Below are 14666 nucleotides of genomic sequence, written 5' to 3'. Positions count from 1 at the left end.
GTTACGCATTGACTCATAGCGACCCTTTCTTAGGTTTCCGAGGCAGTATCTCTACGGAAGTAGATTGCCCAATCTTCCTTCTGAGGAGTGGCTGGTGGGTTTGAACTGCCAGCCTTCTGGTTAGCAGTCCAATGCCTTAGGCACTATGCCACCAGAGCTCCCTCTCCCCACCAGACTTTTTGGTGTTAGGCATGAGAATAGGAGCTTCTTTTTTATACCCCTCTTTATCCCAAGTGCCTGCCGAGGCGTTTTGCTCAGGGAAAGACTAAAGCAACCTTTATTATTGGCAGCCATGGTTCCTGTGACGGCTTCAGTCTCACCCTTTGCTTCTCACCAGAAACGAACCAGGTTGCCCCACCGTCCTTACTCATGAGCCCTGGGCAGTCTTACAAGCACCAAAGTCGAGGCATAAGGGAGCTGCTTCTCTCCCGCTCTCAGTTTCTGTTTTCCACTTCCGTGTTGTAATCTCTGCTGGCTGATTACTGCTTTGTTGTGGAGGTGGTGAGTGGGTGGATTGGTTTTGCGGGGGTGGTGGGCATTGCTCTGGCTTAGGTACAGTCTCAGCCTATGGTTCCTCTTTAAGGTCTCCGTCAAACCAAAACCCATTACTGTCGAGTCAATTCCTGTTCATAGAGACCCTAGGTGTTAACGTACAGCTGTGCATCATAGGTTTTCTTGGCTGTGATCCTAATGGGAACACATGGCCAGGCCTTTCTTCTGACGTACCGCTGGGTGGGTTTGAAGCACCAACCTCAAGGCTAGTCATTTCCTGCAAAGCTTTTGCTCCACTCAGGGACCTAGGTCTATGTCAGTTTTACATACATACAGGCTATAGGCTACTTTGGTAGTTTATAAAATATAATGAATGGACGTCAGCACAGTATATTGGTGGTTGTAATTTGTGTGTATCATGCCATTGATGTCAGGATTATTATTTTTTTGTCTTCAGATAGGATTTTACGTCTGCCAGCGCCTGGGTCCAGCTGCATCTCACAACAGCCTCAACAACGTCGCACGTCTTGTAGTCCTGTCCCTTCTTAGCTGTCTTGGCTTAACTGATGATGGCAAAGGGATAATTTCCTCTTAAAAACCAAATTTCTTTGGGGTTCTTTGAGGCCATAACATAACCCCCTCTGGCTAGATTCAGCAGAAGAGGAATTTGGTGAAGGGTGTTGGATAGTGCCCATCATCCTTTGTCAGTCTGTTGTCCTGTGTGGCACCTTGCATGTTGCTATGTGGCTATGGCACTACCAGCAGGGCCACCCATGGTGCACAGGTTTCGGCAGAGCTTCCAGACTGAAACAGACTGGGAAGAGAGGGCTGGTGAGCTCCTTCTGTACGTTGGCTAATGAAAACCTCATGGAGCCCAACAGAATGTCATGCTGGAAGATGGCACAGCACTGGCCAATGTTTCCTTCCATCACACACGCAGTCACTATGCGTAACAAGTACAACACCTTGCCTGAGTCAACTCAGGGCAATAGGTTGTTTTGTCTGTGATGTGGCTCCTCGGCTCAAGGTTAGGTCCATGTTGTTGTTGTTGGGTGCTGTTGAGCCTATTTCGACTCCTAGTCACTTCCTGTGACAGAACAGAGCTGATCCATCAGGTTTCTCGGCTGTGATCTTTACGGGAGCAGATCTCCAGGTCGTAGGTTTTTAATAAGTCCTTGTTGAATATGTCACACTAGGCAATTTATATTTTAATTCAAAGACATGCGATAACTGCTACTTACAACAAGTGCTGGCCGTTCCTCAATATCAAAATTACTCTAAGCAGCATGTACCCTTAAAAGGAGAATGTTAGTTCATAATCTGTCTTACAAAGGCCCAAGAGCCCTGCATGTGTAGGGCGGCTTTGTACATGTGATACTTCCTGCTACGTACAAATTAAGGTATAGTAAGCAAGCAAGGGATGATTGCATTTTGGTCCAAACGGGATTATCCTGATATCCTTGCTTTGCTGAGTGGACACGTTCCTTAGGAGAAAATAAAATGACAGCTTCTGGACTCACAGCGCCACCTGGTGAAGAAAGACAGGATTTTGTCTCATCACGATTTGTGTGGGGCGTGTAGCACCAGGCCAAGAACAAAAGTGAATGCAAATGCTTTGTGGACTAGTGCCCATTACTCCCGAATGAATGCATCAACAGCTGTCCTGTGTAATGGATCACTGTACTGATCCCTAAACGTGCATTCACTGATTCATTCATGCACTTACTAATTCATTAGTTAATATTTGCCAAGCACCTACTTAAGGAACTCTGGTGGCTCTGTGGTAAAGCTCTCAGCTGCTAACCGAAAGGTCGACAGTTTGAACCCATCAGCTGATTCATGGGAGAAAGATGTGGCAGTTTGCTTCCATAAAGATTTACAGCTTTGGAAACACTATGGGGCAGTTCAACTCTGTCTTATAGGGTGGCTGTGAATGAACCTGAAGGCAGTGGGTTTGGTTTTTGGAAGCACTTACTTCTGTGTTAGTGAGGTGAATACAAAGTTGAAGGACATATGCATTGCCTGTTTCCCTTGTTGTTGTTATGTGCCATCGAGTCATCTCTGACTCCTAGCGACCTCTCCTTGGGTTTCCAAGATGGTATCTCTAAGGAAGTAGATTGGTCAATCTTTTTTCCAGGGAGTGGCTGGTGGGTTTGAACCACCAACCTTCTGGTTAGCAGTTAAGTGCCTTATGCACTATGCTACCAGAGCTCCCATGGCACTCCTAATTCGACGAGGAGACAGATTTCAGGGCAATCCTACTTCCGTAGTGATACTGCCTCGGAAACCCAAGGAGGGGTAGCTATGAGTCGGGTTTGACTTGACGGCACGTAACAACAACAACAACAGGGAGGGCTACACAGGTGCTTAATTGGAGGGGCTGCTGGAGCCTGGGGATGGATGGGAGAGTTAAGGAAAGCTTCCTCGATGGAGCCACTGATGGTAGAGACTGAGTGTGGAGGGTTTGAAGCATTTAATCAGGTGAATAACAGGACAAAGAGCAAACAAGCAGCAGAGGACAAGCAAATGCAAAGGAAGAGGTGCATCCAAAAACCAAAAACAAACCCCAAACAAACCCCAGGCCATCAAGTCGATTCCGGCTCATAGCGCCCCTAGAGGACAGAGTGGAACTGCCCCAAAGGTTCTCAAGGCTGTGAATCTTTATGGAAACAGACTGCCTCATGTTTCTCCCATGGAGCAGCTGGTAGGGCTCGAACTGCTGAACTTTTGGTTAGCAGACCTTGACCACTGTGTCACCAGAGCTCCTTCGGGTCGTTTTCAAGGAGGCCCAAGAGGATGGAGCAGGGAGATTGAGGGGAAAGGTACTATCACAGCAAGTCACAGAGGGAGACCAAAGCTTCCACCAAGGTCGGGAGTGTAAATCACACCCTAAGCGCAGTGGGAGAGAGTAAGGAATTTCAAACGGGGCTATGAGGAGGAAACCGTTTACAAGGTCATTGGGCCAAACACGCTATTTCCATTAAACCAGTGGCCATTGAGTCAACACTGGCTCATGGCCACCCCCAGTCTTTCAGTTTAATGGAACCACGCTCCAGTGAGTTTTCAGTGACTGTTTTTTTGGAAGTGGTTGGTCAGGACTTTCCTCCGAGACCCTTGTGGGTGGACTCAAGCCTTCAAACTCTCAGTTAGCAGCCGAGTACGTCAACAGCGTGCACATGGAGCAATTCCTACTTCCTATTACCCGGCACATAAGGATGATTTGTAGGACACACAAGAGGGAGAAAGCAAGTCACATATAGAGAAAAAGGGCGAGAAATTGCCCAGATGAGCACTGCGTTGTGTAATGAGGGCAGTAGAGTAAGAGAAGGGCCAGGAGGACGAGGACAAGGAAGGCTTCAGAGAACGGACTGACTCGAGTTAGAGATGCCCCTGGGATACCAGAGTCAGATGGGACAGACACAGGCCGTGGAACAAAGGCAGGAAGGGGTGATGTGGGAGAGAGTAGCTAAGGAGAGACATTTTCATTAAGCGAGAGTCTCTGATATGCATATGCTTCTCAGTGAACATAGGTTTTTTCCCTCATTTCCCTTAGACACGGGAAATTGAGTGAGAAGAACATTCCAGAAGATGTGCACATGGGAGGTTTACCAGACCTTCATGGCAGAGGTCACAAACGGCTGGTATGCAAGGTAGCTTTGACTTTATTTGAAAATAAATTTGAGTCAGTGTTTTCACATCAGAAGATTACATAAAAATCCAAATTTCTGTGTCCTATAAAAATGGGATCTTGTCAGCACCATTGGCCCCCATTCCCTCATCATAACAAGTGGCTGGAAGTAGAGGGTTGGACAGAGCACAGTGCCTCCATAGCCTGCCCCCCGCTCCCCGTGGGCCTCTGATTGTCACCTTATCACATCTGGGGGGTGGGGAGGCAATGTTCTTCCTCTGCCTCTTCAGTTGGGCTCTCCTCTCCTCTTTCCTGTATAGCCCTCTGGTCTTCCACTTCTTGGAATGCAGCGTGACCCCGTATCTCCAACTGATCTTGAAAGTGTTCTCCTGGCCCTACCCCCAGTGCTGGTCTGAGATGAAGCAGCTGAAATGCCTAGGGTGTGGAAAATTTAAGGAGGCACCCTCTCAGGTGCGAGGCTGGTCCTACTGCCCCTTCCACTGCCTGGTGACCTTCTACCCTTTGGCCCACACTCAGCTGAAACCCAGTGTCTTCAGATGTCTTTCCAGAGTGAAGTTAAATCACCTTAATGCTCACTCTCATAGGAGCCCCTGGGGGCATACATGGTGAATCACTTGACTGCTAGCCAAACAGTGGGCTGTTCGAACCCCACCAGAGGCACCTCGGCAGCCAGGCCTGACAATCTGCTTCCCAAATGTCGGTCGCAGGCGTGTAACTCTATGTAGTCCTTTTACTCTACATGTACGCACACAGTCTCCATGAGTTGGGATCAACTGGAGGCAACTAACAAGATCTGCTTTCTAAAGAAGTAAAACTGATTTTCTCTTTAAGCCAGAGATTTTAAATGTCCTCTAACATGTATTTATAAGTTTTTTAAACAGATTTTTGTTGTTAAAGTTAAGAAAAGACAAGTATGGTGGTGCTTGAAGGTAATATGAAGTTGGACTAGGAGGGCTAGCATTGGGGATTCTTACCATGATCCTTGGGTGCCCCCTGCAGGCTGAAAATCAAATTACCACCTCATGGTGTGGGTTTGCTCCTTGCAGCCTTCTGGCCTGAGTGCAAGGGCGTTTCCAACGAGATTTCCCCTTTAAGTCTTAGCACCTGGATCCTGGGAGAAGCTAGTCAGGTTGTGGAGGCCTCCCACACATGTACCGTCATGAAGTGATGTGATGAGCTCATTACTGCCCGGTGACAGAATCTAAATTAAGCAGCCACTGCGAAGTATTGGACAGTTTTGTAGCTGATGTACCAATTCCAGTAGGGTCTTTTTTCCCTCCTCAAATTTCCAGCCAGCGTACTTACTGCTTCTTTCTTTGTCTCTTTCTCATGGCATTTTCATGCTGGCCATTACGTTGGCTTCTATTATTATTTATGTGTTCTTGTTATTAATAATACCTATTAGTAACTCTCACCTAACTTAGCCTACAACAGCCTCGTGGGTGGCTCAGAGGGAGAATTCTTGCCTTCCATGAGGAAGAACCGAGTTCAGTTCTGACCCATGCACCTCAGGGAAAGCCACCGCTCTCTGCCAGTGGAGGCGTGGGTGTTGCTAGGATGTGAACGGATTCCAGCGGTACGTCCTGACTAAGGCAGACGACGAAGAGAGGTCTGGGGCTCTGATTCCAAAAATCAGCCAGTGAAAGCCTGCAGGTCGCGCGGTCCGGTTTTTGCCCTTGGGGAAGATGCTGCAGGTTGGGATGGGGGCGTCTCCTTCTGTTGCGCGCAGGGTCACCAGCCAGGGGCGCCTGGGAGGCAGCTAACAGCAAACCGTTCTGCAGTGCACTTACATGTTTTTGTTCTGGTCTGTTTTTCATCGCTGTCAGCTTCGTGAGGACAGGGCATTTGTCCTTCTGTGTTAGTGCTGCGGCACCCCTATCTAGAACCCATCCCTCTGGGTGCAGCCAACAGCCTCCAAATCCAGAGTCCTCACAGACTGCTCCAGCCAGAGCGAGCGCCCCTGTATCTCCAGGACCCCGCCCCGCCGCTGTACAGGCTGTGACTTGTGGTGACACGTGGCTGCCATCTCCAAGCTCCTTGATGGTAGTGCCGTGTCTTACTCATCTTCCTATTTACAGTAGGTAGCAGCCTTGGTGGCACAACAGTTCAACGCTCGGCTGTGAGCTGAAAGGCCAGTGGCTTGAACCCACCAGCGGCTCCACAGGAGAAAGACCTGGTGATTAGCTTCTGTGAACATTCACAGCCTTGGAAGTTGCATGGGGCAGTTCTCGTCTGTTCTCTAGGGGCACTGTGAGTCAGGATTGGCTGGAGAGCAATGGGTTCATGTACAGCAGCACCTGGTATGGTACAGATTTCAAATGAACCACGTACATGCCAGTCCCCTCGTCTAGTGTATCAGAGGGGGCCAGGCATGTTCATACAGCTGCAGGGCCTGACAGCTCCGTCATCCGTGAGGCAGCCCCTCCCACCATGTATCCACTCCCTGAGTGGGAACCTGGGGCACGGGTGAGTCCAGTTAGCTAAATGGTTACGGTTAATGAGCACGGCAGGTGCTTCACGAGGAAGGCAGGAGCAGGGTCAGCAAGACTGGATTCCGCAAGCTCAAGCACCACTACAAACCTGAACATGCTGGTGAAATCTCCCAGTGTTTAAATGCCAGTTCAGTTGAGAAAAGATTATTTGTGGGTTGGATAAAACAGCGGGCAAATGCCTTCATTCACCTTCTGTGGGGATAGCACCTCCTAGCGGTCATTGGTGATTATCTTCCCTCACCTGCCGTCTCCACATGCGTCCAGGTACACCCCAGGCTTCTTCCTTCCTCTGCTGCCAACAGCTAAGGACAGTCTGTGGCTAAGAAAAGAACTGGAAACAAAAACTTGCAAATGCTCAGTACGAAGGGACTGAAAGGACACAAGGAGAAGACTCAAACGTCTCAGAAGCTACTTGCAGAATTGGTTCTCCCGTGAGGAGAGGGACGAGCCCAAATGGCCTCATGGGCTGGGGAGAGAGACAGCGAGAAGGGGAGGCTCTGAGGCATCATGAACAGGGGTCTCCAAAGGGGCCGATTTAGAGCCAAGGCAGCCAGGAGCCAGCCCACTGTCCATCTGCCCCGATTCAACGACACTCCCCTGTTCCCTGAGACTCTGTGAAGGCCCTATGGACAATCCCATCTGATGGTCCAGAAACGCCCATGTGGAAGACGTTGGCTGCTGAGCCAACAGTGGTTACTCCTGTCTTCCTTCTCCTTATTTCTGGAAACAACGAATTTGTGTATGTTAGTTGCCAGGGTTGGCTCCGCCGCCCGGTCACCCGCGTAAATGGAATGAAATCTGCCTGGTCCCACACCATCGTCACGGGTGTCGCCGTGCCAGAGTGGATTGTCGTGGCCGCTGTGTACTTTGAGTGCCCCCCAACCCAGGAGACTCATCTCACAGCTCCAAACCAGACAATGTTCTGTGGTGGCCCGCACGGCTTCACCGGCCAGTTTGCAGGAGTTGATGGCCAATTCTTCTGAGTCGCTCTTAATGCAGATGTCCTGCTTAGTCCTGCCCACTGTGGGGGAGCCTGCTGGCATTTTAAATATCGGCAGCATAGCTTGCAGCATCACAGCGGCACCCAAACCACCATGGGCAGCACACTGTCAGGTGGCTGGTGGCAACTGTACGTAGGCAGCCGTGTTCCAGAAAGAATTGGTTGACGTTCGCTATGTCAGGAAGTGGCGTCTGATCAAGAACCGAAGGTATGGAAGGAAGAAGTCTAAGCTGCACTGTAGGAAATGGCAAAACACAAGGCTCCAGGAACTGAGGGAATGTTAATTGCAATGTTTCAACAAATGAATGTGACACTGGAAGCACTCACTCAGCTGTGCCAAGAAATGTGGAAGGCAGCTACCTGGCCACTGACGGAAAGAGATCCGTATTTGTGTCCTTTCCAAAGAAAGGTGATCCAACAGAATGTGGAAATTATCAAGCAACATAAATAATATCCCATGCACATAAAATTGTTGCTGAAAATAAACAAAAAGCGGTTGGAGCAGTACATGGACAGGGAATTGGCAGAAATTGAAGCCGTATTCCAAACAGGGTATAGAATGAGGGATATCATTGCTGATATCAGATGGATCTTGGCTGAAAGCAGAGAATACCAGAAAGATGTTTTCCTGTGTTTTATTGACTAGGCAAAGGTATTTGACGGTGTGGATCATAACAAATTATGAATAACATTGAGAAGAATGGGAATTCCAGAACACTGGATGGTATTTATGAGGAACCTATACATAGATCAGGAGGCTTTTGTTTGAACAGAATGAGGGGATACTGCATGGTTTAAACTCAGGAAAGGTGTGCAGCAGGGTTGTATCCTTTCCCCATACTTATTCAATCTGTAGGAAGAACAAATAATCCAAGAAGCTGGACTATATGAAGAAGAATGTGGCATTAGGATTGGATGACAACTCATTGTCAAACTGTGACATTCATATGACACAAACTTGCTGAAAGCAAAAAGGACTTGAAGCACTTACTGATGAAAATCAAAGACTACAGTCTTCAGTATGGATTACACCTGAACATAAAGAAAACAAAAATCCTCACAACTGGACCAAGAAGCAACATTATGATAAACAGAGAAAAGATTAAAGTTGTCAAGGGTTTCTTTTTACTTGGATCCACAATCAATGCCCATGGAAGCAGCAGTCAGGAAGTCAAATGACATATTGCATTGGGCGAAGCTGTTGCAAAAGACCTCTTTAAAATGTGAGAGCAAAGATGTCCCTTTGAAGAGTAAAGTGTGCCTGACCCAAGCCATGGTATTTTCAATCATATGCCTGTGAAAGCTTTTTGCTTTCAATGAATAAGGAAGACCAAATACTGACTGTCGAAGCAAAGGTGAGCCCTTGCCCTTCCACCCAGCCAGGCATTAAAGAGATTGTAGAAATGCAAAACATGCCATTCTCTCAGTGTTGGGTTTAGTTTTGGAAAATTGTTATTTCTCAGTAAAATACTTATGTTAATGTGGAATGAGTTGATAATTATTTAAAATGAAATCTTACATACATTTTTTATGTTTTATTTTCTTGCATGACAAATACTGATAAATGCAACCCACATAAACAGAAGTTCTGTGAGGTGCTCAGTAAGGTTAAAAGTGCCCAGGAGTCCTGGTATTGAAAAAGAGGGGGGGGGGCTGTGGATCTAGGGGGGCTAAGCCAGCAGTGGGCACCAAGTTGTGTACTCTCAAACTCACTGCCATCCAGTGGATGCCAACTCACAGCCACCCTCCTTGGGTTTCCAAGGCAGTATCACTACGGAAGTAGATTGCCCAACCTTCCTTCCCAGGAGTGGCTGGCTGGTGGGTTTGACCCACCGGCCTTCTGGTTAGCAGGCAAATGTCTTACGCACTATGCCACCAGCGCTCCCCTGTACTCTAGGTGCTCAAAAATATCATTGAAGGGGTTAATTAATCGGAGTGCTTCCTCCTTCACATCATCGGAATTATCAGTGCACATAAATATCCCACCGTATTGTCAAGGAGCTCTGGTGTGTCAGTGCCTAAGGCATTTGGCTGCTAACTAGAAGGAAGGTTGGCGGTTCAAACCCACTCACCACTCCACGGAAGGAAGACTGGGCAATCTACTTCCGCAAAGATTTACCACCTCCGAAATCCAAAAGGTGTCACTATGAGTCGCAATCCACTGGATGGCAGTGAGTTTGGTTTTTGGTTTATTGTCAAGGTCCTTCTGGCTCTTTATCACAATGGAAGTTTGTTGCATAGATTGAATAGAAATTCACTTTCTTCACCGCCCCCCCCCCCAGGTCCCGCCCCCGGACTCGGCCAGGCTTCCAGATTCGGCCATGCTCCTTCAGACCCCGCCCCTCTGCTCTCTTTGTGTCGGGTGCCCCCTACTGCCCGCTTCTGGAAGTCGATTCCGCTCGCCACACCCCCCTGTTTCTGTCGGCCCACAAGAGGGTTGCCTGTCCCTTTAATTGGGATGTACCAAGTCTTTTCATCAATTTCCTTCCTGAGTCCGAGACGTTAGGAATCGTTGGTTGAGGGTCCCAAGAAGGGAATGTAGATATCGTATTGTATTTTTCAGGCGATCAGGGCCGACAGGGAGTGAGAGAGGGCATGGGGGCCAGTCGTTCCGTTGCGGCCCTCCCCGCTTCGCGCTATAGTCCAGTCCCAAGATGGCGGCCACCATGAAGAAGGCGGTGAGTGGGGCACTCGGGGTGCTGGGTGCTCGGGCAGAGGGCAGCGGGCGGCCGCAGAGGCCGGGGCCTCGGGATGCTGACGATGCGCAGCTCTGAGCTCCGGCGTGGGCCCGGGTCCGAGGTCCCAGCCCTGAGGACGGCCCCGTGGCGACTTTTCAGGCCGCTCCGGGCAGTCCCCGGCGACTTTTCAGGCCGCCACCTGGCAGAGGCGAGGTGCCTGGGTTGGGACGCTTGGCGGGCTCCGGGCCGCTTCTCGTGGTGTTGAGGGCCCTGAGAGGTCTGAGGACCCCGCGGCCCGTGGGATGGGAGAAGGCGAAGGCGGCCCCAGTGACTGCACTCGGCCATCACGCTGAGCGGTCCACGGGGCAGGTGCTCGTGGTATCCTCGCCCAGAGGTACTACTCAGAGGTGGAGGAAGGGGCCAGAGCTGGACCTGCGCCTCCGGGTTAGCTGCACCCAAGCCCGTGCGCCCAGCCCCGAGGCGCTCACGGTACCTGATGCCCGAGCTGGAGGCTAAAACCGGTATTTATTGGGGCCTCTCCGCGGACTGTCTGATCCTCGCAGCGGCTCGGCAAGGCCACCGGTTCCCCTCCGGACGTTACACGTGGAGAGACTTAGACACCGGCAGGCTAATGGTCCCCCATGCTTCAGCCAGTAAGTAGCCTGGCCGGCCTTCAAACCCAGGTTGGGCTTCGTTTTTCCCAAAGCCACCTTTTCCCTACTAAGCGAGCTGCTTCTCATTTGTTGTTTATAATCCAGTACTGGGAGTTCTGGTAGTGAAGTGCCTAAGGCACTTGACTGCTAACCAGAAGGCTGGCGGTTCAAACCCACCAGCCACTCCTCAGAAGGAAGGTTGGGCAATCTACTTCCATAGTGATACCCCCCTCCACCCCCCGAAACCCAAGGAGGGGTCGCTATGAGTCAGGTCTGACTCGATGAAACATAACAACCACCACCACAACAACAATCTAGTACTAATCTGCCTCAATGCTTAAAGATCTCTAGGGGGAAAAATAAAATCGGGAGGGGCGAGGACCTGACAATTGATAAATTCCTGAGGCTTCACCATGGGTGAGGCGCCCTTGCTAGGGCCTTGCTGCAGTATTTCCATCTTGCAGCCCTTGTAGGGAGACTGTGTTTTTATTCCCATTTCACATATGAGGAGACTGAGGCTCAGAGGCAGAGCTGGGATTGAAGCCTGCTGGCTCCAGAGCCTGGATTTGAATGGCTTTGCCATGAGATTGGGCTGGTGGAAGCTGCTGGCTTCCCGGGTTTCCTGTCTGCTCTCATTCCACTTCTAAGACCACACTAGAAGAACTTGGCTTCCATTGCTTTCCCGCTTTCCATACAGTCTAAGCTGCCTGAACCAGGGTAGGCTGGCAGCCATCCTGGTTTGCTCAGGGGTAAGGGGTTTCCCGGGACACTGGACTTCAGCTAAAACCAGTAATGTCCTGGGGCAAACTGGGATCAGCTGGTCACCCTACTGGTCTGTCGTGCACAAATTATTGTTGAGGACCAGGATAGGGGTCAGGACCGTGGTGAACCAAATAAGTATGAACCTTTGGGAGATTGACTTCCTCTTCAGGATGTTGATGGTCCCCCTGTGGGTGGGTATGACCTTCACTCCCTGGAAGGTGTTAGATGTTCTTAGTAGCCCCCAGGTTAAACCAAAACCAAACTCATTGCTGTTGAGTTGGATCTGACTCATAGCGACCCCTCCTTGGGTTTCTGAGGGGGTATCACTACGGAAGTAGATTGCCCAACCTTCCTCCCAAAGTAGAAAACTTACTTGAACCCTGGACTTTGACAGCAAAATTTTTGCATTGCGCACCCCACTATGAATTCAACGCAATTGGTGATTACCAACCTTTTTCTCCTTTTATTGTTCAGCAAACGTTTTTGAGCATGCAGTGTGGCGCAGTCTCCGTGTTAGATGATGGAGGGGTCAGGGAGTGATCATGAAACCCTATCCTCAGAGCATCAAGGAATAGACACTCTAGGGGACTAGAGGCAGTGTTTCTCACACCCAAAAATGTAAAATTTCTGACTCAGGCAAGGACTGTGATGAAATGGCACTTATGGAATGAGGGCTACAGTGAGGTTCCATCTGAGCTCCGAGGAGCCTCTCCTGCGAAGGCAGCGGCATTGACGTGGAGCCGGATAAGGAGAGGAAGGGAGGCTGGTGAGGGAGCGGGTACCCCAGAGCAGGAGTCTCTCCTGCAAAGAACTGGAGTGTGTTTAAGAAAAGGAAGGCCAAGGAGCGAGACGGAGAGGGCCAGGGAGAAGGGCGAGGGCAGGGCGAGAAGCGTGATGGGAACACAACATGTTCAGTGTCGGGTGGCGGCCAAACTGAAGGGTCCTCTCCTGTGGGGACCATTGAGATTCATGTGCTCCATGTGGCACGGTGATGTTCCCAGTGTTAGGACTGATGGCAGTCCGGGTGGCTACCTGGACAAGCACCTTCCCCTCTGCCCACCGTGGGAGAAATCCTGTCCGCAAGCCAGTGAGTGAATTCATTGAGATCTTGAGTACTTCACTTCTGTAACTCGTACCTCACCGCTGATCATGACTTTGCTGGGGCCAGTCTCTAGATGAGAAGATTCAGTCCTCTTACCTCTGAGGACAGGTGTCCTGAGTAGAAAGGGCCCTTCCTCAGACAGTCCGCTGCTAGCTGCTGCTCCAGCCCCTGGCGCTTTCCACCCCTCAACTCTGCTTTACTTTCACCACCCATTATGCAACATTACCTTGCCCGTCTTGTTTCTGCCCACACTTGCGTGGAATGTAACCTTTTAATATTCCCTGAGAGCGGGACTGCAGCTCTCTTGATCCCAGGGACAGGCATATGGTGGACAGTGTATAACTTGGATGAATGACTGGATGCACGAAAGATGAACCTAAGTAGAAGGGACAACCTTATGACTAGATGGTTGTTAGGTGCCTTCGAATTCATTCCGACTCATAGTAACCCCACGTGACAGAGTGGAACGGCCCCATAGGATTTTGTAGGCTGTAATCTTTACAGGAGCCAATTGCCAGATCTTTCTCCAGAGGAGCCACTGGGTGGGTGGGTTTGAACTGCCAGTGGTTCAGATAGCAGCTGAGCGCTTAACCGTTGAGCCATCAGGGCTGCTAGAGAGTTGGTCAGTGCAATGCTACACACTGCTATCAAGTCGGATCCGACTCAGAGCGACCCCTCTTTGGGTTTCTGAGGCAGTATCTCTATGGAAGTAGATTGCCCAACCTTCCGAGGGGTGGCTGGTGGGTTTGAACCACCAGTCTTCTGGTTAGCAGTCAGGTGCCTTAGGCACTATGCCACCAGAATTGGTAGATACCTTTGAAAAATAAAAATAAAAGCAGGCTGAAATTGACAGGATTTCCATCTGTGAGCTTTTTGGTGTCTAGTGTTCATGCTCTGTAGGGAGTAAGTGAAGGTAGTTCCCTTTCCTCCCACAATTCTCTACGGTCTAAACCCCGAGGAAATAGCACAGTGAGAGCTCCGAGAATTTCTGTCCACTGGGGGAAGGGGACACACAGTGGATGCCAGTGCATATTTGACTCACACACTGACTTTAGCCCTGAAGCCACTGGGGAACACCTTGCAAGGAATTTTCGACTTGAATTGTCAACAGTCATATTTGCCTCAGGCCTTGCCGAGTTTCCTTCTGGATCTGGGTGTGTTATTTGTTCGCCGTGACTTTGGGGTAAGCAGTATTCAGGGAAGAAAGCACATACTGTCATTTATTGAGAGGTGGCTCCATCTCCAGCCCCTATGCTAGGTGCTCCAGTAGGAAACAGCATCCCCATTTTACAGGTGACAAACCTGAGGTGGCTGCAAAACATCGAGTCATTGGCCCAGAGTGATGACTTGGGTTTGAATCTACCTTGTTGGTGTCCGCAAGAGAAAGATGAGGCAGGCTGCTTCCATAAAGATTACAGCTTTGGAAACCCTATGGCACAGTTCTGCTCTGTGCTACAGGGTCGCTGAGTCGGAGACGACTCGAGGGCTACTTTGTGTTGCTTCAAATAGTGTCACATGACTCCTCTCTCCGAGTTCTTAGACCTTGGGAGCAGTGATGGTGACACCCGGTTCCTCTCAAAGCAGGAGTTCCCAGCCTTTTAGGGGTGCTGATCCCTTTGAGAATCTGATGCAGACTTTGAGCTGAAGGCTGCACGTGCTGTCCCCGCCGTTTTGCAAACAGTTTCATGGTGAAAATGGCCTCTTCATGTCCAGACACCCCGCTAAGAGTTATCAAATGCAACTTCAAGAAACGCGGTATTAAAACAGCGAGATTAAACAGAAGCCACTGCACTTAGTCACCGAAGGTGCTGAGTTCTTACTTTCTAATGTCAGCAGCT

The 14666-nt window shown here is 49.8% G+C and overlaps 1 protein-coding gene across 1 annotated transcript in view; it reads left to right on the top strand.

Annotated features, from left to right (window-relative positions):
* The first annotated feature begins 10287 nt into the window (after positions 1-10287).
* Positions 10288-14666, top strand: part of PFDN4 (prefoldin subunit 4) — a 10618-nt gene continuing 6239 nt past the window's right edge. The window contains exon 1 of the mRNA XM_007938420.1: positions 10288-10311. Coding sequence (XP_007936611.1) covers positions 10288-10311 — 24 coding nt within the window. The remainder of the gene's footprint in view (positions 10312-14666) is intronic.

This window comes from Orycteropus afer, unplaced genomic scaffold (genome assembly GCF_000298275.1).
Source record: "Orycteropus afer afer isolate SDZICR_OR568_19922 unplaced genomic scaffold, OryAfe1.0 scaffold00049, whole genome shotgun sequence".
In the NCBI taxonomy this organism is placed as follows: domain Eukaryota; kingdom Metazoa; phylum Chordata; class Mammalia; order Tubulidentata; family Orycteropodidae; genus Orycteropus; species Orycteropus afer.
Note: the sequence above shows the minus strand (reverse complement) of the source record. Positions and strands in the feature narration are given on the sequence as shown.